The sequence below is a fragment of the Danio rerio genome, chromosome 5 (assembly GCF_052040795.2).
Source record: "Danio rerio strain M-AB ecotype USA chromosome 5, GRCz13ab, whole genome shotgun sequence".
Lineage (NCBI taxonomy): Eukaryota > Metazoa > Chordata > Actinopteri > Cypriniformes > Danionidae > Danio > Danio rerio.
In genome coordinates, this window is record NC_141025.1 from 3,792,501 (window position 1) to 3,805,000 (window position 12,500).

The window sequence follows — 12,500 nt, forward strand, 5'->3', positions numbered from 1 at the left end:
GCCTAGTTTCTATACTAGGGGCTCTATTTTACCGATCTAAGCTCAAAATCTAAAGCTCATGACGCAAAAGCATTAAGAGCGTGTCTGAATCCACTTTTACTACTTTAAGGATGGTAAAATATGCTGTGTCCCGGTGCATGGTCTAACAGGGTTGTGCTTATTCTTCTAATGAGCATTTGCTATTTAAATGTTAAGGCTGGGCGATAGGGGCAAAAAATCATATCTCAGTATTTTTAGGAGGAATGACGATATATATCCGGTATTTGGTAATCCTTCCCATGAAGGGTTACTTGAGAGTTAAAGTCTTTATTAAAACTTTATTCAACCGTTTTTGATTAAAATATAATACAAAACACAGGGGTTTCCGTCCCTTATTTTCATCATCATAATTATCATTCTTAAATAGTTATTTGTTAAAAGAGTAGCTAACAGTGAGCTATCAAACGTCTTCAGCTGCTTCAGAACGCAGCAGCACGAGTGGTCTTTAATGAACCTAAAAGAGCACACGTCACTCCGCTGCTCATCCGTTTGCACTGGCTGCCAGTTGCTGCTCACATCAAATTCAAAGCTCTGATGTTTGCCTACAAAGCGACTTCTGGCCTTGCTCCTTCTTATCTGCTCTCACTTCTGCAGATCTATGTGCCCTCCAGAAACTTGCGTTCTGTGAATGAACGTCGCCTCGTGGTTCCATCCCAAAGAGGGAAGAAATCACTTTCCCAAACTCTCGCATTCAATCTTCCCAGTTGGTGGAATGAACTCCCTAACTGCATCAGAACGGCAGAGTCACTCGCTGTCTTCAAGAAACCACTAAAAACTCAACTATTTAGTCTCCACTTCACTTCCTAATCTGCAATTGCCTCTCTGGCTCCACCGCTAACTGTACTACAAAAAAAAAAAAATTATTATAAAAAATAAATTACTAATACTTTCCATCTTAGACTTTACATACCTGAAACTTGCCTACAGCACTTATTCATTGTTGCTCTTATAGTTGTGAAAATTGCTTCCTTGTCCTCATTTGTAAGTCGCTTTGGATAAAAGCGTCTGCTAAATGACTAAATATAAATGTAAACAAAAAAGGCTATTTAGTGTATTCTGACCTGATTAGCTATTTTAGGCCTACTTTAGGTCAAACTATGCATCTAATTTGACTTTACTTTTAGGTTTTATGTAGAAACAAACACCTATTTTATGAGAAATCAGTCTTGTGAACTCTTACAGTGCGCTAAATCTGCCAGTTTCAGACTTTTTTCTTGCATTAACTATTGGTGCGATTATGCATAAACAATGGCATTAATCATTACAGGGTTGGTAAAGTGGATATGCATTAATTTTGAAATCAATAATCTAAACTAACAAAGAAAAAAAAAAATCTGCAAGCGTCCACCGGCCCTGCTTAGACTGCTTGACATGAATGAGATGAACAGAGAGATGAGTCAACAATAGTAATTGTGCTGTTCTCACGGGTGGCGTCTAATAATGCAAAGCTGATCTTGACATATGACTTACTATTTGCATACGTCATCTTAAAAGCAATCCCAGTCTTTTCATGAGCTGCAATATTAGTTTAATCCTGGTGAATGCATGCACTTTTGCCATGGTGAACACGGTAGAAATTTAAATAAATAATAGGATGGATGGATGAGTGAATGGATGGATGGAGAGATAAATTGAGAGATGAATATATAGAAAAAAAAATAATTTAATGGACAGATAGTCAATTAAATGGATGGATGTATAGGTAGAAGGATAATTAAATAAATTAATGGATGATGGATAGAGAGAAGAATAGGTAGAAAGATAATTAAATGGATGGATGCATTGATGGATGGGTGGATGTATGGGTGGGTAGAAAGACAATTAAATAAATGGATGGATGGAGAGATGGATAGATGGATGGATGGAGAGATTAAAAGATAGGTAGAAAGATAATTAAAAAATTGGATGGATGGATGGATAGAAAGAGAGATAAATAGATGGGTAGAAAAACCGATTGAATAAATGGATGGATTGGTGGATTTATTGGCAAAAAGATAATTAAAAAAATGGATGGATGGAGAGATGAATAGAAAGGTAGAAACATACTTAAATGGATGGATTGATGGATAATTAAATGGATGGATGGGTGTATAGATAGATAGAAAGATAATTAAATACATGGATGGATGGATGGATGGATGGATGAATGCAGAGATAGATGGATGGATGGAGAGATAAAATGATAGGTAGAAAGATAATTAAAAAATTGAATGGATGGATGGATGGATGGATGGAAAGAGAGATGAATAGATGGGTAGAAAAAGTGATTGAATAACTGGATGGGTGGATGGATTGGTAAATAGATAATTAAATAAATGGATGGATGGAGAGATGGATGGATGGATGAATAGATAGAAAGATAATTAAATGGACAGAAGGTTAATTAAATAGATGGATGTATAGGTAGAATGATAATTAAATAAATTAATGGATGATGGATAGAGAGAAGAATAGGTAGAAAGATAATTAGGTGGATGGATGCATTGATGGATGGGTGGATGTATGGGTGGGTAGAAAGACAATTAAATAAATGGATGGAGGGAGAGATGGATGGATGGAGAGATTAAAAGATAGGTAGAAAGATAATTAAAAAATTGGATGGATGGATGGATAGAAAGAGAGATGAATAGATGGGTAGAAAAAGTGATTGAATAAATGGATGGGTGGGTGGATAGATTGGTAAAAGATAATTAAATAAATGGATGGATGGAGAGATGAATAGAAAGGTAGAAACATACTTAAATGGATGGATTGATGGATAATTAAATGGATGGATGGGTGTATAGATAGATAGTAAGATAATAAAATACATGGATGGAAAGATAGATGGATGGATGGAGAGATAAAATGATAGGTAGAAAGATCATTAAAAAATTGGATGGATGGATGGATGGATGGATGGATGGATGGATGGATGGATGGATGGATGGAAAGAGAGATGAATAGATGGGTAGAAAAAGTGATTGAATAAATGGATGGATTGGTAAATAGATAATTAAATAAATGGATGGATGGAGAGATGGATGGATGGATGAATAGATAGAAAGATAATTAAATGGACAGAAGGTTAATTAAATGGATGGATGTATAGGTAGAAGGGTAATTAAATAAATGAATGGATGATGGATAGAGAGAAGAATAGGTAGAAAGATAATTAAGTGGATGGATGCATTGATGGATGGGTGGATGTATGGGTGGGTAGAAAGACAATTAAATAAATGGATGGATTGAGAGATGGATGGATGGAGAGATTAAAAGATAGGTAGAAAGATAATTAAAAAATTGGATGGATGATGGATGGATGGATGGATGGATGGATGGATGGATGGATGGATGGATGGATGGATAGAAAGAGAGATGAATGGATGGGTAGAAAAAGTGATTGAATAAATGGATGGGTGGGTGGATGGATTGGCAAAAAGATAATTAAATAAATGGATGGATGGAGAGATGAATAGAAAGGTAGAAAGATACTTAAATAAAAGGATGGATTGATGGATAATTAAATGGATGAATGGGTGTATAGATAGATAGAAAGATAATTAAATACATAGATGGATGGATGGATGGATGAAGAGATAGATGGAGAGATAGATGGATGGATAGAGAGATTAAAAGATAGGTAGAAAGATAATTAAAAAATTGGATGGATGGAAAGAGAGATGAATAGATGGGTAGAAAAAGCGATTGAATAAATGGATGGGTGGGTGGATAGATTGGTAAATAGATGGATGGATGGAGAGATGAATAGAAAGGTAGAAACATACGTAAATAAATGGATGGATTGATGGATAATTAAATGGATGGATGGGTGTATAGATAGATAGAAAGATAATTAAATAAATGGATGGATGAAGATAGATTAATGGATGGATGGATGGATGGATAGGTAGAAATATAATCAAATAAATAGATGGATGGATGATAATTAAATAAATGAATGAATGATGAATGAATGTTTTATAAATAGATTCCATCTGCTAATGTTAGTAAAACCAATAAGTTAGCATGAACTAACAATCAGAAATACATCTAAAACATCATAAATTATTATTATTATTAGTTGATAATAACTGCAACATTGAATATAATAAATCCTCTGCTTATAGCATTTAACATAATAAAAAAACTGTTTTATTTTATCAACCATGGTTAACAAAGATTAATAAAATAAAAAATAGAAGCAACATATCGCTCATTGTTAGTTGACGTAAGTAAATGCAATAATCAATGTTGACTGATGAAACAGACCTTATAATAAAGAGCAAACAAGCATAAACCAAGATTACACTCGAACTCCGATGTCATTATACACATGTGTGTCTTTATAATCCATATATTGAAGCATGAACACACACACACACACACACACACACACACACACACACACACACACACACACACACACACACACACACACACACACACACAGCATTAGCTTCGGTCTGTAGAGTTGCTCATTAGCCAGTATTACAGATTATAGTGTAGTCCATTACATAAGAGCAGAATCAACACTCAATTCAGTGTAAACACAACACAAGCCCTGAAAAACCCACAGAAACAGATCATAAACACACACCCATTAATAATCCCAGACTTTGACTAAGGGAATGAGTCAGGAAGAATCCTCCATGTACATCAATGACTCGTAAAAGTGCACAGTAAGAAAAATCAGCTTCATGACTGAGAGGATTAACACGCGGCTTTCCTGCATGATGTGCGCCAGCGCTTTACAACTGGTTTGGATTCATTCATGGCTAACAATTCTGACTTCATCTGTATGTGTTTGTATTTGTCTTAAATGTGAAACTGTTTGTGCTGCCATTTTGGCCCTGGAGGAAGAGATTCTGTATCTCGATGGTGAATATCCTGGTAAAATACAGGATAAACACAATCTGAGAGTGTGTGTTAGAGCTCTGACCTGTGCAGTGTTTTCTGCAGCGGTGACGGACAGCTGTCTCTGCAGACGCAAAACCTCCTTCTGAGACTCCTTGAGGAGACGCTCGAACTCACTCACTCCTGCTGGATCCTGAAACACACACCACACACACACACACACACACACACACACACACACACACACACATTGTGAGCATGTTTATTCACTCATTTAATTTTCAGCTTAGTCCCTTTAATAATTTGGGGTCACCACCGTGGAATGAACCGCCAACTTATCCAGCATATGTTTTACACAGTGGATGCCCTTCCAGCTGCAATCCATCACTCATTCACACACATATTATACACTACTGACAATTTGGCTTACTCAATTCCCCTATAGTGCATGTGTTTAGACTGTGGGGGAAACCACAGAGGAACCTACGCCAACACGGGGAGAACATGCAAACTCCACACAGAAATGCCAACTGACCCAGCTGAGGCTCGAACCAGCGACCTTCTTGCTGTGAGGTGATCTTGCTACCCACTGTGCCACCGTGACACCCAATATGCTTTATGGGCTAACTTTGGCGTATTTAAAGTCTTACTGTTGATTAATGAGCACAGTCCCTGTTAAACACTACACAAGTCCTGTAAATGCTGCCTGTGTGCAGTACAGCACATCACCAGCAGGAGGAGACAGACCTCATTAACATGAATAAACTGCTCACACATGGAGGTAACTGCACAGGAATCATGTTGAGTAACTCTAAATATTCAGTTGGCCAGATGTTTTTTTATGAAGCTGAATAAAAACTATTATTAAAAACACCAAAATGGAGTGATTCTCATGCAAGATAAATGTAAACATATGCATTAGACTGACTGGCTAAAAATACTTATATTCTGAATTTGAATGAAAAAAGAAGTGAAAAACAGAACAAATATTTTGATTTAATAAATAAAATAAATAAAAAAGGAAATAAAAGAAAATAGCTTTAAAGCTGACTAGTGTTTTTATTATTGTTATGTATATTTAGTGTATTAAAAATGAAACCGAAGAGCTCAGTTCTAATCTCTCATATAAAAAACAAACAACAAAGCATAAGACTAGTAATGCATTGCAAACATTATATTCAGACATTTAAATATTTAGATATATTTGGTATGACCAAAAAAAAAAAAGAGTTAATTTAGACACATTATAAACCTATGACTAGGCCCACACGGAATCTGCGCGTGCTGATTTTCCACAGATTTCTGCAGATGTTTAGCCCATCATTAATTCTGTTTATTTACTTGAGTAAATGTGTATAAATCTAAATTTATTAAGGTTTTTATTAATCACAATAATATTATTGACTAAAATGAAAATGTTTATCTGATTTATGTACAATGCAGTTTGTGAAGTAATATTTTCTGTCTTTTAGTAGATGTATGATATGAGAGACTTGCTTTGTTTACCAAATAAAGTAAAAACCTATTATTTTGGGCGAGGCAGTGGTGCAGTAGGTAGTGCTGTCGCCTCACAGAAAGAAGGTCGCTGGTTCGTACCTCGGCTCAGTTGGCGTTTCTGTGTGGAGTTTGCATGTTCTCCCAGTTTCCTCCGGGTGCTCCAGTTTCCCCCACAGTCCAAAGACATGCGGCACAGGTGAATTGGGTAAGCTAAAATTGCCCATAGTGTATGTGTGCGAATGAGTGTGTGTGTATATTTCCCATTTATGGGTTGCAGCTGGAAGGGCATCCGCTGCGTAAAACATGCTGGATAAGTTGGCGGTTCATTCCGCTGTGGCGACCCCAGATTAATAAAGGGACTAAGCTGACAAGAAGATGAATAACTGAACCTATTATTTTTTTTATTTCACATATTAAGGTTTCACGATACTCCTAAAATAATTCAGCAGAAATTGGCAGGTTTTTACTAAAATTCTCTTCAGAAATAGCAAAAAAACGCCCGCAGATTCCGTCTGGCCCTGCCTATGACCCTGCCACGTCTTTAAAATGATGTCTACCTTTGGCAAATTCAGCAGCATACATACAGGCATTGGCAGAGCTTAATATTTTTCTGTTTGTAGTTCACGCCCGGACAGAAACGCACAGCCATGATCTAATTTGAATGCAGAATCACTCCAAAACTTTTGAGAATCGATTCAGAATCACCGGAGAAAGAATCACGATGCTTTGATGAATCATTTGAAGATATTTTTTATCATTAATGTAATAAACATACTCACATAATTTGATTACAAAATCAATTCAGACCCTTTGATAATCAATTCAGAGTCACTAGAGACTCACAATGCTCTGATAAGTTTAATCTTATTTCTTTATTAAAAAGCAGATTTCTTAAAAATAATTGATATATTTACATATATCTTCATAATGCACTGATGAATCGATTCAACTTTTTTTATCATTAATATAATTTAGATTTTTTTATATTTTGAATACAGAATCAATTCAGATCTTTTGTGAATTGATTCAGAATCACTGGAGAAAGAATGATAATGCATTGATGAATCAATCTTTTTTGTAATCTGTTTTCTTCATTAAAGAATATATTTTTTAATCATATTTAATTCAAATGTAAATTTATATTTAAATATTACATTCAGAATCAATGCAGAATCAATTCAGAATTCTTGGGAATCGATTCAGAATCACCAGAGAAAGAATAACATTTTTTTTTTCTAATCTTATTTCATTAAAAAGATCTTTTTTTCAATCATTTATTTTTACACATATCTTCGCGGTGCACTGATGAATCTGTTGTGCTTTTTATCTTTAATATAATTTACATTTTTATACAATTTAAATACAGAATCAATTCAGAACTTTTGTGAATCGATTCAGAATCATTAATGCATTGATAAACACAATTTTCTCTCAATCCTATTTCACAAGACTGCCCGGTGGCCCAGGGCCAGCTTGAGAGACACTTGGGACAGTAGACCGGATCATTACTGGCCCGATTGGGACAGTGCTGCCTTGTCACTAACATTTAATTTGTCTGTAAATATTTGTCAATTGAGTTTGTGCTTTTAAGTTTTTAAACACTACCTTCTCTGTGATGTCGTAAACACCATATTGCTTTCCAGTTCCTCTCATCTGATTGACCATGATATTTTTTTTTCTGTAACCTGGTAAAAACCAGTACAGCGAAGAAACGGCAACATGGCGGCAACATCAAATTATAAGGCTAAAAGAAAATATTTGTTTCTAACGTGTTGGAAGTAGACACTTACGTGTGACTAACACGACAAAATAAAAATGAAGTGATGTTTTGCACAGTTTGCCGCCAGTTTGACAAGTCAGCCACCTTTTTTTTTACATTTTCTGTACTGCTCTTTTTGTTTGCATAACACTTTTATTTACAATTTATTTTAAGTCTTGAAATTCTAGATTCACAGATGTTATTTTTGACACATTATTTAAAATGTGGCAAAAAAAAGGTATTAACTTCCCTTTTTTTTGGTGTGGCCAGTGAAAATTTTGGCAGGGCAAGTAAAAATCTGAACTACTGGCCCGATCGGACCAGTAGAAATAATCCATAGTGTTGAACCCTGTTTCATCATTTAAAATCTATATTTTTAATCATAATATTTTTTTTAATTTCAATATTAAATTCAGAATAATACAGAATCAATTCAATTTGGGAATCGATTCAGAATCACTGGAGAAAGAAGAACAATGCTTTGATAAATAGATTTTTTCTTAATCTTTTATATTCATTAAAAAACATTTGTAAAAACATTATTTATTAGGGATTTAACATTTTCAGAATTTCACGGTACGGTAATACCTCGGTATGAACAGCACGGTACGGTATTTATTGAATCATTTACAGGAAAAACAAAACTAATAAAAAGACTCTAAAAAAGTGCCAAAAGTGTTTATTTACCTGAGCACTGAACATATCAATGACATACAAATCCGCCATCTATCTGTAAGTTTCCAAACAGGAACTTCAATTTTTCAATTTTAATAACAAAAAAGTATTAAACCATATAAAAAAAATAAAGTTTCAATTTAGTATTGTTGAAAACTAAAGACATTCAACATTTAATCACTCACTCACTTATATAGAGATGGGTTTTTAAAGGAAAATGATCATATAACTATAATCTGGTAAAGCTGGGATCTCTGGGCATGTCCCCTGCAACAGAAAAACCCCTCTCATTTGGGTCTGAGGTTTCTGGGACAGAGATATGACTTGGCCCAGGTTGACAGCAGTGGGTAACGCTGTGCATTGTCTTTCCCCCACTTGAGAGAACAAGTCATGAGTGAGATAGAGGTCTCTGTGTGGTACAAATCAATGTCTGCATCAATCTAACAAGTGTGCTGTGTTTCTGCAGTCCCCATGACTGTTATTAGTCGTATTCCCCGACTTATATTTCACCACAGTCTGGTAGTGTCTGCACATTGTTTATTTCCTTGTCTGTCACCTTTTCTCCTTTCTCGTATCTTTTTAGAAAGAAACCAAAATGCTTCCACACATGCAATTTAAAACCCGCTTTAGGTTCGATCATTTCCAGCTCTTTTTCTTCCCCGCTACTAGCAGCACACTCCATTTCCACATTACTGGATCTGTAGCGACAACAGACCGCAAAGGATGATGGCCACGCCTGGGCTGATGGTAAATGTAGTTCCCGCTACCTCCCGTTCACTTCATTTGCCTGAGCAAACTTTTCTCAGAAATATAGTTTTATTGAGTCATGCGCCTACGGTAATATTGAAAAACATTTTACTACATACTATTGCGGTATGACGGTATTCACAATATTGTTACATCCCTAGTATTTACATATTTCCATATATCTTTGCGATGCACTGATGAACTGATTGAACTATCATTAATATAATTTACATTTTTACATAATTTGCGTACAGAATCAATGCACAACTTGAACCGATTCAGAATCACCAGAGAAAGAATCACGATGCATTGATGAAACTGACATTTTCAAGCTATAAGATGTAGAGAGTTTGTTGTTTCTTCTTCTTCAGTGTGTGTTTACCTTGTGTTGCCCGGTGTGCGTCTCCAGCTGTCTGCACAGTGATGAGATCTGCTTGTCTTTCCTCAGGAGTGTGTCTGCGTGCTGTGCCAGATCTCTGGCTCTCTGACGAGCAAACGCCCGCTTATACTGCTCCACTGCGCCCGCTCGCACCGCCATCGGACTGCTGGCCTGAAAACAACAAACCAAACCATCAGAACACTATTCACCTTATTCTTCAGTCATTAAAATCTTTATGGCTCCAGACTTTTGCTCTCATTTGCTTCCATTGATTATTAGATGGTAAAAACAGCTCATTGAGGTTGCAAACTGAATCTTTCTCCTTATATTTTTCTCCTTTTCATGTATAGTCATCAACACACTTGTTAGTAGAGGGAGTAGTTTGACCGTTGTCTTCTGTTTATTATTCATTTCTCCTATAGGAAACTGAATTGGAAGTTCTTCTTTAGCGAAATAGTTGAGTCAGAGTCGAATGAATGAATCGAGTTGGTTTTGGATCTTTTGCCTGAACACATCAATATCGACATGGTACATCACCAAATATGTAGTACCGGATCCAGTAAAACGTGAACGCGCTTTCCCGTTAGACACTAGCAGAGCACGGGGGAATCACAGGACTGATCAGGACTGCAGATGATGATCACTGACAGATGGAGACTCGGCTGCAGGGAATAAAGTTTTAAAGTTCATTTTCACAACAACACCACAGTATAGCCAGCCTAGCGGGGTGTTTGTTCCTGTCATTTGTCTGATGACTGATACAATAACCTACTGCGGACTCGCCGGCCATTTGCTATTGAAGGAGCAGCAGAGACTATGGGACTTTGTCAGACTTTGACAGGGACTTTGTCAGTAACTTTTACAGTTTATATGGACCAGTTTCTTCTTCCTCCAGATCATACCATGTAAGTGTCATTAAAATTGTTATGTTGAATCCTGCTACTAATAACAACAACAATATCTATTCTTAATTCATTTATTTGTTAACAAACCCTAAATATTATTGTGAACAAACGCTAAATAAATCAGGCAACAACACATTGCTTTTAGTTTTTTATATTTATTATTATTAGGGGCCAAGCACCGTAGGTGCGTAGGCACCTATTGGATCCGTTAGCGTTCCTATTATTATTATTCTTCTTCCGTTTCTTCCGTTTCTTCCGCCAGATTTGAATGGCAGCCCATATAGGCGTATGCGGGAAAGTTGTATAATTTGGCACAATGATAGAGGACAGTATTAACGTTAATCAGACAAAATATGAAGTCTCAAAATCAAACTCTCTAGCGCCACCACTTGTCCAAACTTTCACATACGTTTATCATCATAACTTTTGAACCGAATGGGCTACAATCAAATTTCTTTTTTTCTCTGATTCCTTGGCTCAGTCCGATTCAAACGCACCTTATGACGTCATTTTCCGTCATGAGTTTTTTCGCGCTATTTTAAATTTTTCGAAAAACCTATTTGATCGAACTAGTCCTAGGCCGTTTCTCCGATTTTCACCAAAATTTAATCACATGATCTACAGACCATGCCAACCAAAAGTTATGGAATTCAAGTTGATTTGACCAACCGTTTTCGTTTAACTTGCGAACTAATTTAACGTAGGACTTGCGAAAATGGACTTGAGACGATATCTCCGTAACGCATTCACCGATTCACACCAAACTTGGTGTGTGTTATGACAACTAGGGTTTGAGGTTACTTGCAGAGTTTCGGCGCTCTGCCCCCTAGTGGTCCGGAGATACAAAAAACTTGCTTTTTGGCTTATAACATCTCAACCTTTCGTCCGAATCTCATAAAACTCATCTCATTACATCCAGCAGAGCATGTCGAGTTGAATGATGTCTGATTTTCACAGGTCAGCCATTTTGGGTGTCGCCCATTTCGATTTTTGGCCAAAAATGCTATATTTTACCAACATATTCACATATCATTACAAAACATGGTAAGCATCTGGCACAATGATAGAGGACAGTATTAACATTAATCATACCAAATATGAAGTCTCAAAATCAAACTCTCTAGCGCCACCATTTGTCCAAATGTTCATGTATGTTTATCATGATAACTTTTAAACCAAATGGGCTACAATCAAAATAATTTTTCCCCTGATTCCTTGGCTCAGTCTGATTCAAACGCACCCTATGACGTCATTTTTCGTCATGAATTTTATCGCGCTATTTTAAATTATTCGAAAAACCTATTTGATCGAACTTGTCCTAGACCGTTTCTGCGGTTATCACCAAAATTGAATCACATGATCTACAGACCATGCCAACCAAAAGTTATGGAATTCAAGTTGATTTGACCAACCGTTTTCATTTAATTTGCGAACTAATTTAACGTAGAACTTGCAAAAATGGACTTAAGGCGATATCTCTGTAACGCATTCACCGATTCACACCAAACTTGGTGTGTGTTATGACAACTAGGGTCTAAGGTTAATTGAGGAGTTTCAGCGCACTGCCCTCTAGTGGTCCGGAGATACTAAAAACTTGCTTTTTGGCTTATAACGTCTCAACCTTTCGTCCGAAACTCATGAAACTGGTCTCATTACATCCGGC

At 36.2% G+C, this 12,500-nt stretch overlaps 1 protein-coding gene and 1 long non-coding RNA gene across 39 annotated transcripts in view; one reads left to right on the forward strand and one right to left on the reverse strand.

The window, feature by feature from the left end:
• Positions 1-12,500, forward strand: part of LOC147843792 (uncharacterized) — a 1,319,745-nt gene that overhangs the window by 346,854 nt on the left and 960,391 nt on the right. The gene's annotated exons all lie outside the window — the stretch shown is intronic.
• The window catches only part of tspoap1 (TSPO associated protein 1), a 252,455-nt gene that overhangs the window by 112,784 nt on the left and 127,171 nt on the right, over positions 1-12,500 (reverse strand). For all 38 annotated transcript variants that reach the window (XR_015490709.1, XR_015490708.1, XR_015490706.1 and 35 more), the window contains 2 exons: positions 9,936-10,103; positions 4,961-5,068 (listed from right to left, as the gene is read on the reverse strand). Coding sequence is in view for 34 of the 38 variants with exons in the window: in XM_087253071.1 (XP_087109197.1) it covers positions 4,961-5,068; positions 9,936-10,103 (276 nt within the window). In the remaining 4 variants the exon portion in view is untranslated. The remainder of the gene's footprint in view (positions 1-4,960; positions 5,069-9,935; positions 10,104-12,500) is intronic.